The sequence below is a fragment of the Alosa alosa genome, chromosome 4 (genome assembly GCF_017589495.1).
Source record: "Alosa alosa isolate M-15738 ecotype Scorff River chromosome 4, AALO_Geno_1.1, whole genome shotgun sequence".
In the NCBI taxonomy this organism is placed as follows: domain Eukaryota; kingdom Metazoa; phylum Chordata; class Actinopteri; order Clupeiformes; family Clupeidae; genus Alosa; species Alosa alosa.
Genome location: NC_063192.1, coordinates 36680706 through 36703664, shown reverse-complemented (window position 1 = coordinate 36703664; position 22959 = coordinate 36680706). Strand labels below are relative to the sequence as shown.

The 22959-nt window shown below is 43.3% G+C and overlaps 2 protein-coding genes and 1 pseudogene across 2 annotated transcripts; 2 read left to right on the top strand and 1 right to left on the bottom strand.

Moving 5' to 3' along the window:
• Positions 1-1953: 1953 nt before the first annotated feature.
• On the top strand, positions 1954-7727 carry LOC125293369 (annotated as a pseudogene).
• Position 7728: 1 nt separating this feature from the next.
• Positions 7729-9460, bottom strand: LOC125293368 (early nodulin-75-like). The gene is made up of 2 exons (XM_048241233.1): positions 9457-9460; positions 7729-9218 (listed from the first exon to the last, which is right to left on the bottom strand). Exons 1-2 carry the CDS (start codon positions 9458-9460, stop codon positions 7729-7731), a joined length of 1494 nt encoding a protein of 497 aa, XP_048097190.1.
• Positions 9252-22848, top strand: nucks1b (nuclear casein kinase and cyclin-dependent kinase substrate 1b). The gene is made up of 8 exons (XM_048241093.1): positions 9252-9550; positions 11399-11448; positions 11887-11941; positions 12159-12187; positions 14023-14151; positions 19268-19435; positions 19676-19822; positions 20893-22848. The coding sequence occupies exons 1-8, from the start codon at positions 9534-9536 to the stop codon at positions 21231-21233; spliced, it is 936 nt and encodes a 311-aa protein (XP_048097050.1). The 5' UTR covers positions 9252-9533; the 3' UTR covers positions 21234-22848.
• The last annotated feature ends 111 nt before the right edge of the window (positions 22849-22959 follow it).

Sequence of the window (22959 nt, the reverse complement as noted above, 5' to 3'; positions counted from 1 at the left end):
TCAGTAGTACAAATTTGATTTGTCAGGAACGTGATGAGATTAATCATGGAAACCTTTGCAAATCAATGCTTTAGTGATCATGTCACTCTTTCCAATATTATTAATACAAAAGTACCCAAGAGGCGAGACTGTGGTAGTTTGAATAGTGATAGCCTCAGTGATAGATGTAGCCTCAGTTGTTGTTGTTGTTGTTCTTGCAGTTGTAGTCGGGGCTTTAGTTGTGGCTGAAACAGAAGTGAAAGTAGACTCAGTATCACAGTAGTGATTAGACTCAGGAAAAGACCTGGTTCATGACATTTTGGTTAGAGGATCTTGAAGGTGAAACAGTATTTGATCCATTTGCTTCATCATATTCATTTGAACCAGTACTTCAGAGCAGCATCTGAATATAGCCTGTGCTCCATTTTTGCCATGAAGCTAACATCATGCTCGCTGATATAAAGCCTAAACTTTAGATGTTTTCTACTTGGCAGCACATCTGAGTTATGGCTTTGTTCACACAAAATATCAGTTAAATTAAATGTCTTAATGCTTAATTTATTTGTCAATAGTAGGCTACACCCTGAATCATGTTATACTATAGCACGTCCGTCGACTAGGGCATGTCCGATGTTAAAAGCTCTTTCATCTCTATGCCTGCCACATGGCTACTTGTTAATTAAAATATAATCAACCAATATCAATATAGAAATGAACAAACTCACTTGATGGTGTTCCTCCCATTGTTATTCTGTAGGCTCTCTATGAATGCTCTCCGGATAGTAAACGTTTGGAGTCTCTTATATTTTTACTTGTGAGGAAATAAAACAAATCTTACTGAAAACAGCTATTTGAGCTTTAGCTGCAGTTCCAATTGCAGACGAAACCCTCTACATGTCTTCAATGACCTGTCCATGACACACAAGTGTGTTAGGCACTCTGGCCGTGTCATACAGGACACTCTGAAAAGGGAAGTTTAACAAGTTGTTAAAATGTGATCGGCAGCGTCCTTGTTGGGATATAAAATCCCCTGTCATCACTACCGAACCATCTCTGATATTAACGGCATATAAATCTTATCAGCTGTCGGAGTCCGGTCCGCGCCGCTTAGCTGCTGTGTTTGCGGAGCAGCCCTGGCTCTGTGTTCCACCCATAGGTTCCACCAGCATCAGCAGTTCTTCCACCACTCCGCGCCTCACCGCACCACTCACCCGCCGCTATCTCCACAGATAAGAACACAAAAACAGAACACAAAAGGGAACGTGGCTAATGGAGGTAGCGGGTGATACAAGTCTCCCCCACTACCCTTTCATCATTGTTTCTAATATCCCTGTTACGCCACAGAGAGGAAATGAATCAGCACGTTCTCCTTTGACTTCATATTGTCTTACTTCTGCCTCGACTTCTTCTTTTCATGCAGCTCATATGTGAGAGAGAGAACACTATTCTTTTGAGCATTGGTCACATGAAACTGAAATCTAAACACATTTCATATTCTTCATTAGCATTTAAAAGATTATTTTCAAGTGACTGTGGTTGTATTGTATGATATTCATTATGCTGTGATTGTAAGATTAAGACAAAAGCTTTTCTCCTGATGACAAACTTGAATAAAATTAGATATAATATAGGCCTGTGTTGCTATAGTGTATAAGACGTGGCGTAGTACTTATAATTAATAAATGGGTTGTTAAGGTGTCTTATACATCAGTTGTAGAATTACAAACTGTCCATTGAAGGATAAGCCTCCTCTCAAGGAGGCACTGACCACTTGGTCAGCAGGTTTTTGTCACATTGCAGATGATACGTTATCACACTTTTCAACTTACGGTTGCAATTTGGCAGTTGAAAGCATTATATCACAATCTACTGTAAATAGACCCACTGGCAAAAACCCATTTTCAAGCGCAGAAGGACATGTGATGGGTGTATAAAAGTGTGCCTGGTCTCACTAACTCTGTGTACGAGGCAATCATGGGCAGAGTACTGTTGGTTTCAGGTGAGTCTACTCCACACACAGTGGTTTAAAATGAAACAACTTCAGGACATAGTTATTCAATGTTGATTTGAATGAACATTCTTAGTTCCTTAATGTTGAACATTCTGAACTCTTTGCTTCCCTCTGCAGCTCTGGCACTGCTGTTCAGCGTGCAGCTGGGTAAGCCATCCAGAATACATCCAGCATACATCCAGAATACATCCATACATCCAGCATACTTCCAGAATACATCCAGAATATATCCTTCATACATCCTTCATACATCCATACATCCAGAATACATCCAGCATACATCCATACATCCAGCATACATCCAGAATACATCCAGAATACATCCATACATCCAGCATACATCCAGAATACATCAGTACATCCAGAATACATCCATAATACATCCAGCATACACATCCTCACAGCATATACATCCTCACAGCATATACATCCTCACAACATACACATACTCACAGCATATACATTCTCACAACATACACATCCTCACAACATACACATCCTCACAGCATATACATCCTCACAACATACACATCCTCACAACATATACATCCTCACAACATACACATCCTCACAACACACACATCCTCACAACATATACATCCTCACAGCATATACATCCATGCCATCTTCTTTCAGCACACACAATATATTCAAGTTGAATGTTGGCAGTATAATTTTGATAATAAAAAACGTGTAGTGTGCTCAGTAGTGGTTGGCAGTTTTGGGCAAGTTAAAAAGTAATTAGTTACAGTAATTAAAAAGTAATTAGTTACAGTCACTAGTTACTTTTTCCAAAAAGTAACTGAATTAGATACCCAGATACAAATTATAAAAGTAACTAGTTACTTCAGAAAGTAACTACTGCGTTACTTTCAAGTACATTTTTAAATGCTCAAATGTGACCCCATGCACCTCCACCCCTCTTTAGCGGAACTTAAAATACATGTGCATGTTCAATTGTAGTGTGCTCAGTAGTGGTTGGTGTAGTGTGCTCAGTAGCGGTTAGTGTAGTGTGCTCAGTAGTGGTTGGTGTAGTGTGCTCATCAGCACTGTCATATGTCATATGTGTGTCTGCAGGCTCTTCACACATTCTATCATGCTACTTCACCAACTGGGCTCAGTACAGGCCCCCCCCCCACCATCTACATGCCCAAGGACATCGACCCCTGCCTGTGCACCCACCTGCTCTACGCCTTCGCTACCATGAAGAACAACCAGCTGGCCACATTCGAGTGGAATGACGTGTATCTCTACAGCGAGTTCAGCAAACTCAAGAACCAGTGAGTGCAGTTGAATTAGCATTTAGCAATTAGCATTTAGCACGTCTGGTCTGAAGTCCTCTGGGCTATACTGTACATCAGCAACAGTGAGTCATCAATACATCTTTGTTGTTCCTCCACCCCTTTCTTAGGAACGGAAATCTGAAGACCCTGCTGTCTGTTGGAGGATGGAACTTTGGCTCTTCAGGGTAAGGTCATCATCATGAGAGTTCTGAAATGACTACGGAGGGGATATGAGCAGAAACAAATATAACGTTTAGTTTCATGCACTCACACGAAACTATCCTGGGCACATGCAAAACTTTTTTGTGTGAGCACATGAAAGCCTGCTGTGACTACAGTAGCCTACAGGAGTAAGGTGTACTAGGCCTATTTAAACTAGGTCTTCATTAAGAGGACATTGCTGTGACTACAGTAGCCTACAGGAGTAAGGTGTACTAGGCCTATTTAAACTAGGTCTTCATTATGAGGACATTGCTGCTTTGCTTGCAAGCCGTTACCATTATATTGTTTCCATAAAACGAATTTTGAAGTCTTGTAATCTGTTCCAACGCAAGGGATGCACCGATTTGGATTACTCATTTAAGAACAGTTACAAACATCTGGCCAACTCTACGGATTTAGGTAGATGTAGATCTACCTAAATAATGGATAAAATGTAGGTGGAATTAGGTGGTTTTAGGTGGATATACTGTAGGTGGTTTTAGGTAGATATACTGTAGGTGGATTTAGGTGGATCTAGGCTACGAGGATCAGACCCAAGGGGAGCTGAACTCAGAGTGAGGAGACGGCTGAAGGGCCTCATTATATTGGCACTTAAACTCTCATGACTACTGAGCACTTAGACTCTCATGACTACTGAGCACTTAGACTCACATGACTACTGAAGGGCCTCATTATATTGGCACTTAGACTCTCATGACTACTGAAGGGCCTCATTATATTGGCACTTAGACTCTCATGACTACTGAGCACTTAGACTCTCATGACTACTTAGACTCTCATGACTACTGAGCACTTAGACTCTCATGACTACTGAAGGGCCTCATTATATTGGCACTTAGACTCTCATGACAAATTGTGCACAAACACAGACAGCCACCATGCTTTTCTAATAGACCGGCCACCATGCTTTTCTAATGGACTAGCCACCATGCTTTTCTAATGGACTAGCCACCATGCTTTTCCTTTTTTCCATGCTTGGCCGGCGGGCCGCACAACCCCCCCCCCCACCCCCCCAACGGCACACGCATAAAAAAATCTAGTGCTGTACCTACGGTTGGGCCCTCTCACAGTTTTTAAATGGTCAGTAGTGGGAACTACTGTTGCCTTCATGATTTCCTTTTAAAACTTTCTTATAAGAAGAAGATATCAATTATCAACAATCACAAGCCAGCTGGAACCTGCGGCTCTCTCTCCCTCTCATGAGTGCAGACGCGTTCCCAATGAAAAGGATTGCATAATGTTCACGTTAGATCTGCTGCAAAGGAGATAACTAAGAGTTAACTTAGTTTAACATGATGTTATCTCTATTTAACATGATGTTTTGACATTGACATTGTAAACGTTATCTAAGGAGAGTGAAAAGCAGTTTGCAGTAAAGCTAACCAACGTCGTCTCTATCGCAGGAAAAAAATAGCGAGCAGCCTGATAACTAAATGTAATGCTCGGCGGGCCGGATGAAAGTGCTTGGCGGGCCGGGTCCGGCCCGTGGGCCGCAGTTTGCCCACCCCTGTTATAGACCCATTGGCCTCCCATGTCGCCTAAAACCTACAAAGCCTATATAGCCTACTTGACCATATCGCCTAAAACCTACAAAGCCTATAGCCTACTGTACTTTTCAGGTGCTCACAGAAAACCTTTTCATGTGCGCATATGCAGAACGCACATGAACGTTTCGTGAGAGCACATGAAACTTAACTTCATGGTTTTTTTTGTTTTTGCTCAGGTCCCTTTGGACAAAAGTTAAATTGGTCTTTGTGTGCTTCCCGCCAGATTTAAAAGTTAAAGGAACCATATGTAAGATTGTGGCCAAAACTGGTACTGCAATCACTTTTAAATTACTGTAGAGCGGTGTATCCCCTCCACCTCCCCCCTGACTCGAGGTTGCCAACCCGGATGCCGAAACACTACTGACTTTATGATTAGTAGATAGGTAGAGGGTGGCGCATCAGGCCAAAACACAACATGACATGACAAAACACATCAGTTGAGGGCTGCAACTTTTAAATGACAATATCCTGGCCAGACTACTGTTGTCAGTGATATAAGTATTTGAAATGAACATGATTTCTTAACGTCTAGTGACATATCAGGGCCATTTTGATTAATTGAAATACATTTCTTACAAACAGTTCCTTTAACTTGGTCTTTGTGTGCTTCCTGCCAGATTTAAAAGTTAACTTGGTCTTTGTGTGCTTCCTGCCAGATTCTCCGCCATGGTGGCCAGTCCCAGTGCCCGTCAGACCTTCATCAGCTCTGTGGTGGTGTTCCTGAGGAAGTACGAGTTTGATGGTCTGGACATCGACTGGGAGTACCCTGCCAATAGGGGGAGCCCTCCGCAGGACAAACAGCTGTACTCTGTACTTGTGCAGGTCTGTGGACTGAGTAGAGTGTTGGCCTGACATGAAGACTTTAAACACATATGAGCCTTTTGTCTGTAAACACCCACAACTATATTTTGCACCTTAGTGAAAGTGTTTGTCCTGTAAATGTCAGGAAATGAGGGCTGCCTTTGAGAAGGAGGCCAAGGAGAGCAACAGAGCCCGCCTGCTGCTCTCCGCCGCCCTATCGGCTGGACGAGACACCATCGAGTCAGCCTATCAGATCCCTCAGGTGGCTGAGTGAGTGAAATAACTCTACACAGCAAACACACTCTCAAAACATACGAGTACTGTGTAATAACTACACAGCAAACACACTCTCAAAACATACGTGTAGTGTACTGTGTAATAACTCTACACAACAAACACACTCTTAAAACATACGAGTACTGTGTTATAACAACAGTTTGCTTTAGGGGAAAAAAACACTTTTTTTATATATGGTAATAAAAGTCAAGTGGATTGTGTATTGACATTGTTTTTGTCATTAGTGATAGTTGTAGATCATTAAGATGATCACATTAATTTAATTATTTTATGCGTTGTCCTATCAGAGCCCTGGACATGCTCAACATCATGTCCTATGACTTCCACGGCTCCTGGGACCCAATGACCGGGGAGGTTAGCCCACTGTACAAGAGCCCTGAGGACAACGGTGCCTTTGTGTACTTCAATGTGGTGTGTAGCTGCTCCAAACCGACTTGCTATTTCACATAAAATAACTCCCCTTAATGGTCAATGTTCGGGTTGTCGTGGTTTACGCTTCTCTAAAAAAAGATCAATTGTCCTTGCAGGACTCTGCCATGAGCTACTGGCAGACCAATGGTGCTCCTGCTGAGAAACTGCTGGTTGGATTCCCCACCTACGGAAACACGTTCACTCTGAAAGACCCTTCCAACCATGGCATCGGAGCTCCTATCTCTGGAGCCGGCACTCCTGGGAAGTACACTCAAGAGGCTGGCGAGCTGGCGTACTTTGAGGTCCCACACCTTTCTCCTCTCCAGAAATAATACAAACAGTATATATGTCCCTCACTTTTCTCCTCTCTCCAGAAATACATATGTCCCTAACCTTCCTCCTCTAGAAGAACACCGATGTTCTGATGGAGTGGGCCAAACCCATTACTGACCCCAACCCTCTTGTTCAACAACATGTTTCTGCATTTGAATGAAAAAAAATCTTTGGATTTGCAGATTTGTGGCTTCTTGGAAGGCGGGACTGAGGTTTGGAATACCGCGCAGGATGTGCCCTATGCCTACAAAGGAAACCAGTGGGTTGGCTATGACAACATCAAGAGTTTTGGAATCAAGGTAAGGAAACCAGTGGGTTGGCTATGACAACATCAAGAGTTTTGGAATCAAGATAAGCTTCAAATTAGTATGAATCTTAAAAAAATAAGACGTCACATCCTGTAGATTCACACTGCTGATGAAAATGTAGGTTGACTGGCTGATTAAGAACAACTTTGGAGGAGCCATGGTCTGGACCCTTGACATGGACGACTACCTGGGCACTTTCTGCAACCAGGGCAAATACCCTCTAATCAGCGTCCTGCACAAAGCCTTTGGGCTTGATAAACAAGGTAAGGTATCTTGCGATCCCTATCAAGTGTTTTCTTCTTCTTGTGGTTATAAAGCAAGTTGAGTTCATAAACTTTTTTTCTTCTCTTTTTTGTAAGCTTGCACCCCCTCTGCCACTCCTGTGCCCCCCATCCCTGGAGTGACTGAAGCTGGTGGTGGTGGTGGTTCTGACAGCGGGAGCTCCTCTAGCGGTGGTTCCTCCAGCGGTGGTTCCTCTAGCAGTGGTTCCTCCAGCGGCGGCTCTTCCAGCAGTGGTTCTTCCAGCGGTGGCAGCTCTAGCAGTGGGGTGGTTCCTCTAGCAGTGGTTCCTCCAGCGGTGGTTCCTCTAGCAGTGGTTCCTCCAGCGGTGGTTCCTCTAGCAGTGGTTCCTCCAGCGGTGGTTCCTCTAGCAGTGGTTCCTCCAGCGGTGGTTCCTCTAGCAGTGGTTCCTCCAGCGGTGGTTCCTCTAGCAGTGGTTCCTCCAGCGGTGGTTCCTCTAGCAGTGGTTCCTCCAGCGGTGGTTCCTCTAGCAGTGGTTCCTCCAGCGGTGGTTCCTCTAGCAGTGGTTCCTCCAGCGGTGGTTCCTCTAGCAGTGGTTCCTCCAGCGGTGGTTCCTCTAGCAGTGGTTCCTCCAGCGGTGGTTCCTCTAGCAGTGGTTCCTCCAGCGGTGGTTCCTCTAGCAGTGGTTCCTCCAGCGGTGGTTCCTCTAGCAGTGGTTCCTCCAGCGGTGGTTCCTCTAGCAGTGGTTCCTCCAGCGGTGGTTCCTCTAGCAGTGGTTCCTCCAGCGGTGGTTCCTCTAGCAGTGGTTCCTCCAGCGGTGGTTCCTCTAGCAGTGGTTCCTCCAGCGGTGGTTCCTCTAGCAGTGGTTCCTCCAGCGGTGGTTCCTCTAGCAGTGGTTCCTCCAGCGGTGGTTCCTCTAGCAGTGGTTCCTCCAGCGGTGGTTCCTCTAGCAGTGGTTCCTCCAGCGGTGGTTCCTCTAGCAGTGGTTCCTCCAGCGGTGGTTCCTCTAGCAGTGGTTCCTCCAGCGGTGGTTCCTCTAGCAGTGGTTCCTCCAGCGGTGGTTCCTCTAGCAGTGGTTCCTCCAGCGGTGGTTCCTCTAGCAGTGGTTCCTCCAGCGGTGGTTCCTCTAGCAGTGGTTCCTCCAGCGGTGGTTCCTCTAGCAGTGGTTCCTCCAGCGGTGGTTCCTCTAGCAGTGGTTCCTCCAGCGGTGGTTCCTCTAGCAGTGGTTCCTCCAGCGGTGGTTCCTCTAGCAGTGGTTCCTCCAGCGGTGGTTCCTCTAGCAGTGGTTCCTCCAGCGGTGGTTCCTCTAGCAGTGGTTCCTCCAGCGGTGGTTCCTCTAGCAGTGGTTCCTCCAGCGGTGGTTCCTCTAGCAGTGGTTCCTCCAGCGGTGGTTCCTCTAGCAGTGGTTCCTCCAGCGGTGGTTCCTCTAGCAGTGGTTCCTCCAGCGGTGGTTCCTCTAGCAGTGGTTCCTCCAGCGGTGGTTCCTCTAGCAGTGGTTCCTCCAGCGGTGGTTCCTCTAGCAGTGGTTCCTCCAGCGGTGGTTCCTCTAGCAGTGGTTCCTCCAGCGGTGGTTCCTCTAGCAGTGGTTCCTCCAGCGGTGGTTCCTCTAGCAGTGGTTCCTCCAGCGGTGGTTCCTCTAGCAGTGGTTCCTCCAGCGGTGGTTCCTCTAGCAGTGGTTCCTCCAGCGGTGGTTCCTCTAGCAGTGGTTCCTCCAGCGGTGGTTCCTCTAGCAGTGGTTCCTCCAGCGGTGGTTCCTCTAGCAGTGGTTCCTCCAGCGGTGGTTCCTCTAGCAGTGGTTCCTCCAGCGTTTTGTACGTTTAAATATGTTTTAAAATATTAATTTTGCATGTATTGTGCTACCAACTCTTAGCTGGCTGCAAGCTAGCTGACCAGAGTGGAGACAGCTAACGTTATCTCCTCGGCTAGCGACTTGCATTTGTTTACGTTAGCTACCTACCAAGCTTAATGCGACAAGAGAACTAGCTATCTAGCAAGTTGGTTGCAATTAGATCTAGCTTGCTAACGCATTCTTGCTGCAAACAGGACCTTTGGCAGCGTCACTTTGAAGTACTGGAATATCTGCAAGATATCCAAACACGAAATGTCAAGGCCCACGAGGTATGTTGAGTATGAATTGCATTCACGTGCAGCACACTAGCTGCTCACGAGCCCTTTGCCTGTTTAGAATGGACCTAGTGCTAGCTTGCTAACATCACACGTTATGCTCAGAAGCTAAGGTTATCTCGGCTAACTGACGTTAGTAACATTAATGCTGTGTAGCATGGGGTGCTAATAGTTCACTACGCTACCGTTAGCCACATGTAATAACATCAACGTACACTGTAAAATTGTACACCATAGTCATAGTTATTTCACCTAGGAGCGAATGAGAGTAATTAGACGGCAATGCATTATAATGGATGAAATTATTTGTTTGTTATGTGAATAGTCTTGTCATACCATGCTGGTAAATTGATTTGATAAGGTTAATGATTGATCGTTCGTGGCTACCTTGCCAGTGTGCATGTGTCAAATAAGTAAAGCAGGTTATTCGGCGACTCGTCTATTGCGATAACAGTGTAGAACAATTGATCACGATGTATAAAGATAGCTGGCTGTAGAATCTTGCAAGTAACGTTATAAAACTAACGTGAGATAGCTAGTGTTCGCTGTTGAATGATACTCAGGCGAAGTGAGAGCGAGACTGGTAACCTGACCAACGTCAGCTAGCTGCTTAGCTGGGGTAATGCAACAGGCTTGGCTAGTTGGCAACCCTACGCCTATGATAGCGTAGGTAAGTTAGCATAGTAGCAAATGTGAATTTGTAGTCTTACACTGGGTCGAATATCTGAAACTTGTATCTAAATGCAATCACACACTGAATTTGGATTTATGAAAAGATGGTTTATTTATTTGAATTAGTCGAGCAAAATGCAAATGTAGTATGGTGAACAGCTTGCTTTAGTGAGTAGTCTTATAGATGCAGCATTAACCAAATGTAATGTCAACATTTAAGTGTAGGCCTACGTCTAATATTACTTTGATGCTATGAAGTACTTTTTGACAGAAGTTGCTCATTAAAGTCGTAATGTTAGACGAGTTCATGTCTGATGTTTTTACTCCCATGATTTCTGCCCATTAACTTTAATTGTGAAATCAGGGTAGTGTTTTTCAGTTCAATGTTTTTGTTTTGTACTAATATAACATCTGGTTTAAACTTGTGACAAAGCTATACACCTAAGAGCTGTTACAATTAACACTTTTTTATTTTACAAGTAGGTCTCACATAGTGAGTGATTTTATAGTGTTTGACAGAAGCTAAAACTAAGAACCAAATTTGAGCAGTGACAAATTATGCATAAATCTGGATAGTGTGTTGATAACATTTTTGTAAATTGCTACTCAAAAAAGAGAGAGCGATCTGACTGCAGCCTCGAGGTGTCAAGCATCCCAGATTCCCTAGTAGAATCTACGTAGATCACCTGTGTAACCCTCAGTGTGTGTCTCCGGCTTTATAGAGAAGTGCTTGGGCTTGGTAGGTACCCTGCTCAGATATACAGATGTGATTGATGGTGGTTGGCCAAAGCATTGCAAACAAATGGTCATGGAAATTCAAAAAAGCCTTTTTGTTCTGTTTCAACATAGATACCCCGTTTTGTTGCAGCTAAATGTCCTATTGAGTCTCATTGCCACTCAGACAAAACTGTACTGCACTAAAAGATAAAATCAACATATGGTCGAAATCTGGACAATATAGTACATTTAGCAGATGTGCTCATTCAACTGGAATCTTTTTTGTTTGTTTTAGCTTTATGGGACTAGACACTCATTTGTGGGGCCAAGGAAAAATTACAACACATTTTTACAATTGCAATAAATAGTTTTTCTTATCACCCATTGCATGTTTATAGAATGCTCATAACTCATTTCTTAACATGCTTTTTATTTATTGATTCCCCCCCTCAGAAACAAGAGGGTGGTTGACTACTCACAGTTCCAGGACTCTGATGATGCAGGTATGGGAGAGCCTTTGTTTTGTATGCTCTTCATTTTCATATCGGCAAACGTATAGTACATGTAAGTTACTACATCAAAAACGTACGTGTCTACAGTATAGTACATGTAATCATTAACGTACGTTTTTACAGTATAGTACATGTAAGTTAGTGACTACATCAAACGTACGTGTCTACAGTATAGTACATGTAAGTTACTACATCATTAACGTACATTTCTACAGTGTAGTACATGTAAGTTACTACATCATTAACATACATTTCTACAGTATACTACATGTAAGTTACTACATCAAACGTACATTTCTACAGTATAGTACATGTAAGTTACTACATCAAATGTACGTTTCTACAGTATAGTACGTAAGTTACTACATCAAACGTACGTTTCCACAGTATAGTACATGTAAGTTACTACATCATTTCTTGTTACTTCAGATGAGTATGCAGGAGATGCTGAGCGGAAACGCAAGCCAGGAATCACTGCTGACAGGTAACAATCTAGCATCTGACTCGTTTTAATGTAACAATGTAGCGTCTGATCTGTTTTAATGTAATGATGTAGCATCAGATCCATTTTAATTTACATACTGCTGATGGGTAACGATGTAGCGTCTGACCTGTTTTAATTCAGAGACTGTGTGAAAGGGACACTCTTTAACATGTCCTATCTGTTTACAGTACCTCTCGTTTTTTGTTTTGTCATACAGTGACGACTCTAAGGATCGTAATTTGTCAAGTAAGTGCTGTACTGTTTTCTATATACAGTTGCTTGCAAAACTATTCAATTCCCTAGCAAAGTCTCACTGTTTTCTTGTTTAAGAAAATTGTCTACGCATATTTTTTTCCCAATCAGTGATTTCATTCTAAACATTTATTTTTTATGTATTTCTGGAGGCTAAATAATAAATACATGAATAAACAAATAAAAAGTAAAATGTCATGGTTGCAAAAGCCCTGTGTGTACATAGGAAAGAGCCGCTTTGGTGTAAAACAGCCGTAGTTTACCTCCCAGTTTTTTATTCATTTATTTTTAATCTTTGAACAAATATCACAAATATTTTTGAAAAATAATAAAAAATAGAAATGTTGTCAATAATCACACTGATTTGTCAAATGTGTATTTCAGTATTTAATTTGTATATGTGAAAATGGTGATGAATGTCAAGGGGCACTATCGGACACCCAGCGGTAACACAGCACAAGGCTTATTCTGGTCTTACACTCAATCATTTTGCGCCATGCATTCAACTTTTATTTAACCTTGCGCCCAGGGTTGTGGCATCTAACGACATAAGGTGTGGTCTGGTGGATTAACTAAAAATCACTATCTTACACCCTCTAAAAATCATTACTCCACTGACCAAGAAAAACCTGGTCTATAGTGAAAGGCGCATATACAGCACAGCTGAAGACGCACTGTCATTAGATGTAGCAGCCCTTAGCAACCACTCCCAAACAACTTTACAGGAATATTCTTAGGATTTTTGTTCGAAAATTATTGGGTTAAGTGTTGTTTTTTTCAGGCTATGTTTCCGATGGTAACCCCTTGTCAGTCAATGGTGAAAGTAAATAACTGTGTAGAGCTGTTTTGTCGTTGACTATGAGTCCACGGGGAAGTTAGTTTCACTTTGCCTATGAGTTCAAATAATAGCTGAGTGCAAATGCATGTAGGCTATACTCTGCAAGTCATAAACAGGTTTTAGTAAAGCAAGGTTTAGTGGAATCCCTCAGTTCCACGTAGGTCTCGTGTTCAGATTTCTTCAAATGGGCAGCTGACTGCCAAAATACTGATGCGCTGTTTGAAATTGTGCTGCTTGCTGTTAAAGGGCTGTTGTGGGCAGCCGTGGCCTACTGGTTAGTGCTTCGGACTTGTAACCGGAGGGTTGCCGGTTACAAGTCCGAACCCCGACCAGTAGACACGGCTGAAGTGCCCTTGAGCAAGGCACCTAACCCCTCACTGCTCCCTGAGCGCCGCTGTTGTTGCAGGCAGCTCACTGCGCCGGGATTAGTGTGTGCTTCACCTCACTGTGTGTTCACTATGTGCTGAGTGTGTTTCACTAATTCACGGATTGGGATAAATGCAGAGACCAAATTTCCCTCACGGGATCAAAAGAGTATTATACTTATATATAAAGGGAATGACAGATGTCACTCTCATTGGTTTAAAGGATGTTATACCCAAACACACCCATGACTGATTAAGAAACAGAAAAACACCCCTTTTCAACAATGCGTCTGATCACAAAATCATGCCGAATGTGGACTAAGCTTAAGCTTTGCGCCTCTAACCATCCGTTTCTGATCGCCAAGACGGAGCCCAAAGGGGTTTTGCAGAATTTTGCAACCCACTAGAATGTTAGTTTAAAATCCTGTTCCTAAAGGCCCGTGTTTGTTGGAGTGTGTGTACACGCATGCTTTTAAACATGTTCAAAATATATTGTTGCAACAAATGCAAATCTATTCTTGTACATGAGAAGATTTTAGTGTCAAATGATCTGAGTGTTACGTTGAGTGTGAAGTTAAGTTGTGTGTTAAGTTGTGTGTAAAGTCAAGTTGTGTGTTTTGTCTCAGACGACTGTGACGGTGACGAGGACAACGAGTACAAAGAAGAGGAGGACGAGGACGGAGGAGACAGCGACTACGACGCCAAAAAAGACAGGAAGGCAAAGCAATTGACGGCCAAACGGAAACGGGCTGCAGGTGCTTCACTCAAACACGCAGAAAAAAAACGAACACGGAACCTGTGGATTTAATGTAGGGTATAGTTAGCAAACACGCAAAGACCGAACACGGAACCTGTGGATTTAATGTAGGGTATAGTTAGCAAACACGCAAAGACCGAACACGGAACCTGTGGATTTAACGTAGGGTATAGTTAGCAAACACGCAAAGACCGAACACGGAACCTGTGGATTTAACGTAGGGTATACTTTCATAGCCTTTCTGAGGTTGACAGTTTTAGTATTCTAATTAAATAGACCAAATCGACCAATTTCGTTTGTTTCTGTTTCAGATATTCAGGGTGCGATTTGTGTAAAAACCAGAGGGGGGCGTGATTTTGAATAAGTTTGTAAACCCCCACCCCAAAAAAATAAAAAATGAACGAGCGATTCATAGCCTAGTAATGTCATGGCTAATAATAGCCTATATTATTTTTGCCACCTTTGTAACATTTTAGTTTTAGTTTACCGTGGTGTATGACTTTAAACAGCGAGTGTGCTTGGTATGATGATCAGCTCCTCTAATGCAGGGTAGGACTACGTTTTGACAAGCATACAAATTCACCTTGTTCTTGCCCCATCTGAAATGACTCCTCTACTTTTGCTGCCTCCATCCTTTCTGTATTTGCTGTGTAAAAAAACGTTGTATATGATGGCACTGAAGTCTTAAAGGTGCCATGTGTAAGAATTGAGGTAAAAATATCCAAAAAATGAGCTACACGCATCAAAAGAATGAGAAGAAATAAGGGCGATGATGTCATTAAAAAAATGACAAGGTATAGTGCTGCAGAGATATCAGCCTGAATTAGCATGCTAAATTACTAGCCACAGCCCGACAGGTGTCATAATACCAGTTTCGGGTATGCGGGCAACATAACCGCCAGCCAAACTGCAATACACTTTTCTCGGTTGTTACTCTAGGGTAGACCAACTCACTTTTTTTGGAGGTATACTGCCCCCATCTTTTATGGAATGTGGAGTATGAATTGAGTTTTTTGGTGAACATTACACATGGCACCTTTAAGTTAGTGAATTGGCTAACAGTGTTAGTTGGTAACCAAATAGCCTACACATTGCGCTACACGCTGCGTAGGCTACGTGCATTCTCTCTCCTGCTGATTTGCGTTTAGTAAGCCAAGTGCGTAATATTGCAAAAGTTGAAAAAAATATAGCTGCAAGCAGCAATGAGGGGGCCAAGCAGGCAATTCAGCAGGCCAGATTTGCCATGTAAGTCAGTGCCGTTGCATCAGACATATAGCCTTAAGCAGTCACAGCAAGTTCCATGCCATACAACCTAAGATTGGCTGAGTTACAAGGTCAAGTTTCACATCAAAACATAACTGATTTTGTGGGGCTGAACCAGGGCTGAGTGTCACCGCCCCTCCCCAGCCAGCCCACCGCAAGCCGCCCTGCCCATCCCACCCCGCCCCACCCCTTGCGCACACATTAGAATGAACTGGATGGAACTTGCTGTCATCAGTTTCACATCAAAAATAAAAGATTGACTGAGATATGATCACACTTGCTGTGATTTAAACACAGACTTTGGCCTGTTGGTGGCGCTAGAGCATTGGTGGAGCCGGCATGAAACTTGGTGAAATTAATTATTGGGCTGTCCCCAATCAGTGTGCCAAATTGTATAACTTTTTACCAGACGGTTCTATGGGCTGCCATTGACTTCCATTGCAGAATAATGCACATCAGCAACTACTGGCCAAAATGCATTTTTGTCAATTACAGAGCCCCCTAGAGGTCAAAGACATCTTTGTAATAATAATAATAATAATATTAATAAATATAGCTGCAGGCAGCAGTGTGGGGGTCAAGCAGTTGAGCAGGAGTTGTCATGGCAACCCAATGTTGTTACATTATACACACACCCAATTAACCCCCCATCCCACACACACACATATACACAGATAAACCTCCTCTCCCACACACCCCAATAGCCCCCCACACATACGCATGCCTCAAACATCACCAAATGTATTGTGCGTCCTCAGGTTGTAGTCACGAGTCCACACACCAAGTTTGGTGTCGATACAAGAAAGTGTTGATAATTATAGTGCCTCTAGTGGTCAAATGTCACTAAATATATTGAGCGTCTTCAGGATGTGGTCCCGAGTCCTTGTACCAAGTTTGGTGTCGATAATGAGAAAGTGTCGCGAAATTATAGCACCCTAGTGGTCAAAGGTCATAAAATTGATTGTGCATCCTCAGGATGTGGTCACAAGTCCGCATACCAAGTTTGGTGTCTATACGAGAAAGTGTTGATAATTATAGCTCCCCTAGTGGTCAAAAGTCACCAAATTTATTGTGCATCCTCAGGTTGTAGTCACGAGTCCACATACCAAGTTTGGTGTTGATACGAGAAAGTTTTGCAAATTATAGCACCCCTACTGGTCAAAGGTTGCTAAAATTATTGTCTGTCCTCAGGATGAGGTCCCAAGTCCATATACTAAGTTTGGTTTCAATATGTGAAAGCATTGCTGAAATATGAGCCCACTTCTTGTGATAATAGCGCCACCTAGTGGTCAAAGGTCATCAAATTTATTGAGCTTCTTCCTAATTGGGTCCTGAGACCATGTACTGAGTTTGGTGTTGATACACGAAAGTCTTGCTGAGATCACTTCACTTCCTGTTTGGCGGCTTCACCGCCAAACTTGATTGGTCATGACGGGTGATGGGTTTTGAATGGTCTGAAGATCATCTGCGTCAAGTTTCGTGAAAATCGGATAAACTTTGTGACCTTTGATGCCTTTTAAGTGTTTTTCATGACCTCTAATATGGCGGTTGGATCATTTATGTTGACGTCACATGTTGGCATGTGGCGGCCTAAGGACCTCTCAAGGTATTAACAGATATTACTAATATGCTTTAATTCCAAACACATGACCCGTTACAGGCTAAAACGTAATTTTGCTAATTATAGCGCCACCTATAGGTCAAAAGTCATCAAATTTAATGAGCCTCCTTCTAATTGGGTCCTGAGACCCTGTACTGAGTTTGATGTTGATACGCGAAAGCCTTGCTGAGATCACTTCACTTCCTGTTTGGCGGCTTCACCGCCAAACTTGATTGGTCATGACGGGTGATGAGTTTTGAATATGGCTCCTAAAAGCAATGCATTTGTGAGTCATGGTCTGAAGATCATCTGCGTCAAGTTTCGTGAAAATCGGACAAACTTTGTGAACTTTCATGCCTTTTAAGTGTTTTTGATGACATCCAATATGGCGGAAGATCCAACATGGCGGAAATTGACGTCATGGGGTGCGTCGAGTTCGGTCTCATCCAAGGATTCCAAATATACCTTAATGTTCAAAATGTGGTGTACGGTAAGTGCATAGATGTAATACAACATTTTAAATGTTGGTGGCGCTAGAGCACTCCAGGTGCAGACATCAAACTTTCTGAAATTAAACATATGCCTGTAACGAATCAATGTGCCAAATTTCTCAACTTTTTACTGTATGGTTCAATGGCAAATGAGCGTTTCGTTATAATAATAATAAGAAGAATACGTAGAATCACTATGGGTTGCCTCGCAGCTTCGCTGCTTGGCCCCCAATAAGAGCTGAGTATTAAGGGCTGAGTATTGCCACCGCCTCCGCCAGCCAGCCCCCAATCACCCCAGCCCGTCCCACCCCGTATTGCCCTGCCCTTGCACGCACGCATTAGAATTAACTGGATGGAACATGTTGTCATCAGTTTCACATCAAAAAATAAAAGATTGATAAAACACATCAGCAACTACACATCAAAATGCAATATTGCAATATTGCTAATTGCAGCACCCCCTACAGGTCAAAGGTCACCAAATGTTTTGAGCGTCCTCCTAATGGGGTCATGGATATATGTGGTAAGTTTGGTTATGATGCATGGCAGGGTTGCTGAGATATGAGCTCACTTCCTGTTTGGCGGCTTCGCCACCAATTTCGATTGGCTGTTACGGGCGAATGCTTTTGTCAATTGTTCCAGAAAGCAATATATTGATAGGTTATGGTCTGAAGACGGTCTGTGCCAATGTTGGTGAAGATCAGATGAAATTTGCGACCTGTGAAAACGTTTTGATGTTTTTGATTAAATCTAACATGATCAATTGCTGTTGATCGTAATTGATTCACGCCGAATCAATTACGATGACATCACAAGTTGGCCTGGGTCGGCCTAAGGACCTTCAACAGTATTACCACACCACTAGTACATTTTAATTCCAAACACAACAGCAGCTACAGTTTCTTAATTACAGCGCCCCCTAGAGGTCAGAGAGTTTCGATTGGCTGTTACAGCCGAATGCTACTGTCAAATGTTCCAAAAAGCAAAGCACTGATAAGGCATGGTCTGAAGATGGTCTCTGCCAATTTTGGTGAGGATCCGCTGAAATTTGTATCTCCTCAAGTTCCTTCGGACAATAGGCCTACGTTCTACTCTACGTGCAGTTGTCCTCCATCTCAGTTGCATCAGTTTTCTAATTTTGAAGGTTCTAAAACATTATTATGCTTCACTGAATCCTTCTCGTTTTCTTTCATTTGTCCAGCTAACTTTTCCATTGAAACTAGCCATTTATGATGGATTACACACTCGACATTCTGAAATGTCCTGCACGATCAAGGCCAAATTAAGTTATCACGCAGCCACTGTGTTAGCAGCATGAGTGCTGACGGTGACGGTGCGTTTCTGATGTCAGATTATTATGTAGGCTAGCCTACTAGACTGTTCTCACGTTGCAGCGCTTTACTTATATGAAGTAGCATTAATCAATATGAGGGGCAGAGGGGGATAAATGTTGTCCCCACCGGGGATAAAAATAATTTAGCAGAGGTAGGGATAGGAAAACCAGAGGGGGGTAAATCCTCACCACCCCCCCCTACAAATCGCACCCTGCAGATATTGACTAAAAACAGGGCTTAGGTTGAACATGACCAGAGTTCTTGTTTTATGATGTGACTGAAATGCAGATATGCCGTAATATGCCACTAATCACAAAATACAACTATTGGATTAACAGAGTAAAGTAGTTTCATCAGAAGGAGACTTAAGCGTCAGACTTCGTTGATGCTCTGCTGTGGCCAACATTTTGTATCATTGTCCACCAGACGACAGCGATGATGACCGGGGCCCAAGGAAAAAGGGACGCCAGGTACGACAGGCCGCCACCAAAGCAGTATCGAAGCAGCGGGAGATGATCTTGGGAGATGGTGGCAGTGAAGAGGAGGGTGAGAAGGAAGACGAGGAAGAGGAGGACAGTGATGTCTACACTGGCGGTGAGTTCCCAGCGTCAGGAGCCTTGAGTGAGGATCAGTGGGATGGAATCAGTAATGATAGACCTTCTCCATTTGATGTTACCTCTCTGTTTAAAGAGACATTATCAGAATGAATAAATTGAAATGTTTGAATTTGGTGAATAGTTTTGTAGCAGTGTGTGTGTATTATCACTGAGTAGCAGCAATGCAGAAGCTGAGGATTCAGTGACTTGACTCTTAGTTTCTCTGCTGTCTCCACAGAGGACTCGGGGAGCGATGAGGACTTCTGTGTGGATGACGATGACGATGACAGTGACTACGGCAAGCCTCGGCGGAGAGCCTCAAAGGGAGGCAGGAGAGGCAAGCCAGAGAAGAAGACCACCCCCAAACCAAGGATAAGGGCCTCAGGTAAACCACCGTTACAATCGTTAGACAACTCCAACATTAAGGGCCTCAGGTAAACCACCGTTACAATCGTTAGACAACTCCAACATTAAGGGCCTCAGGGCCTCAGGTAAACCACAGTTCCAATCGTTAGACAACTCCAACATTAAAGGAGAATTCCAGTGTGATATTGACCTAAAGTGTATTGAAACATGATACCGAGTGTGAACGTATGTCTCATAGCCCATCTCGGCTTGTCCCCTGCACTCCAAAATCTGGCTAGTTAGCCGATGCTACCAACAGCTTTTTCAATAGTGGTGCCCGGCATCGGGCTAGCCATGCAAATAAATCACTGTTTTACACCCATTTACGAGGCTCAATGTATCTCCACACTTCATTGGTAGACTTCCGAGGGCCCTGACATTTAAAGCGAGACATTGAGAACTTTGAAAAAGCACTGGTAGTTTACTTACAAGGCGATTTATACAGACAGTATCTTCCACGAAGTTTAGCGTTTGCAGCCATCTTGAATTTAGTCACGATAATTCGAGCAACGAGTAAGAATGAACAGGTATGATAAGGGATCAGATTCCAAAAATAATTCAGTGGAAATGCATGGATTCCAGTTGCTGCTACTGGAAGAAACTGGAATCCATGCATTTCCACTGAATTATTTTTGGAATTTGCTTTTTCAAAGTTCTCAATGTCTCGTTTTAAATGTCAGGGCCCTCGGAAGTCTACCAATGAAGTGTGGAGATGCATTGAGCCTCGTAAATGGGTGTAAAACAGTGATTTATTTGCATGGCTAGCCCGATGCCGAAGCACCACTATTGAAAAAGCTGTTGGTAGCATCGGCTAACTAGCGCCAGATTTTGGAGTGCAGGGGACAAGCCGAGATGGGCTATGAGACATACGTTCACACTCGGTATCATGTTTCAATACACTTTAGGTCAATATCACACCGGAATTCTCCTTTAAGGGCCTCAGGTCAACCACAGTTACAATCGTTAGACAACTCCAACATTACCCCGCTTTGCCTTGAATGGTTGAAGATGTGATTAGATCATTGGTTTGGTTTGCTACCTCCTCCACAGCTACTCGTGGACCCAAGAAAAAGAGGGGCCGAAAACAGCCCAGGGGGAGGAGAGTCGTGAAGAAGGTTCTGCCCAAAGAGGAGGAGGAAGATGTGGACAGCCCCAAAGAAGAGGAGGAGGAAGAGGAGCGGAAACCGGAGAAGAAGGCTCGTTTAGCCCCCAAGAAATCTGATGACGAGGCTGAGGACATGAAGAAGGAGGAGGAGGAAGATGAGGAGGAGGAGGAGGAGGAGGAGGAAGAAGATGTGAAGAAGAAGGAGAAAGTGAAGGAGAAAGTGAAGGAGAAGAAGGTGGAGCAGGACGATGTTTCGGAGGAGGATCCTCCGTCAGGTGAAGACTAGTCGTCTCCCTGAACCAGATTCTGAAAAGGTTTTATCTTTATTTTTGAAAAAAAAAGCAAAAAAAAGTTCCTTTCATGTAGGCCCCAGTGGAGTGTTCGCTCCATGTCTGCCTGGCTTGATGTGTGTACTGCGTTGGGTCATTTCTTCTTGCTTGTAAATACCATATCAGATCTTTTTGAACTTGCCGGTAAGCCCCATCCCTTTGATCAAAAGAACAGAACCTTTGGTTTTGACAAAAACACAAACTTGCAGAACAACGGTTTCTAGATTGTTGAAAGTTCCCAAAAAGGCGTTGCCTTTTGCAAAATAATGGGACTATGCGTGCTAATGTCTTTAAACTAATTTTGCACCAGTTGCTTCATCATGACCATTTATGATAAATTGACAGCATTTATAGCAGTTTATAATACAACCCAAGAAGCATATTATGCTTTAACTTTGCTTGGTAGATATATGGATACATTTTCAGGGACTACGTTAATGGCAGTGTAAATTTGCTAACTTCTTTGTGAAGATGTGTATGCAGCTTGAATTAATTATTGCTGGCTGCACTTTTTATATGAAAAAGAGGACAGGAGAATCAAAGTCCTGATGTTTCTGACAGAGCATTGTGGCTCATCGTCAAGCTGTTGATGAGGAAATGTGCAACTTTTGTGACAGCAGTTTGTTTGCATCAGAATCATGTTTTTTTCCCTTTTATATTTGTGTAGTGCTATTTTTCAGTATACTTCTCTGTGAAGTGGCTTTGTTGAGATAGCAGGCCTTGGTTTCTGAAGAGCTATTCTGACTGTAGTCAGTGCATATTTGAAAAAAAAATGTGTATGAGAGCTTAGGTATGTGTGAGCTCATTTTACCAGTGAAGGGAACTGAGGAATCACACCTGTAGATGGAGTCTATTGCTTTTCTGTTCTGGCTTCATCACAGTATTGGTCTGCAACTGTGCTTGCCATCTACATTCATTGTTCAATGAATCCGTATCTTTCAGTTCACCTGTAAACGATACTAAGACTGCAGTTTGATGTTCTGTTCCGCCTTTGTCTGTTTTGGCGGCGTGCTTTTCTATGTGTACTATGTGTATTTTACTGGAGAAGAGGACGAGGAGTGTATTTGGGTGAGGGCCTGAGTCTGAATGGTGCACATATAGAGCTTCATGACAGCACATTGTGTTTATCTCTTCTCTCTTTTTGTTGTTTCTGAAAGCATTGTATGACCTCTGTGACCTTTGGTGTGTGTCTGGAACGTTGTGATGCTTCTGGGTGCCTTCTTGAAGAGATTCTGTGTGTGTCGGGGTTGGGTCTGTCTCGGCGCAGCGTTTGGGGTTCGGTCTGTCTCGGCGCTGGGTTTGGACGCAGGCCTGGGCCTGGCACTGTTGCCAGAGCATTAACACCTTTAGCAGGCTGTCTTTTGCCTATTTTTATGGTTTTAATCTTAAAACAATTTTAATCGCTTTTGATCTCTCTATTCCCCCCATGAAACATTCTCTATCATAATTTATCCAAAAAGTTTCTGTTTTGTTTTGTTTCTTTGTTTTTGTTTGTTTTAATTACTCTGGTCCGATTTTGTAATATTTGTTTTACAAAGAAAAGAAATAAAATGTACCCAGGTTTTAAAGACATGTGGAGGCCTTATGTGTCTGCTTGAGTCTGACGATCCTCCATGCTGGTCCAGGGGTTCCGCTCTTCCCCAGCGTTAGTGGCTCTGGGACTCAGGGTTCCGCTTCTCCGCA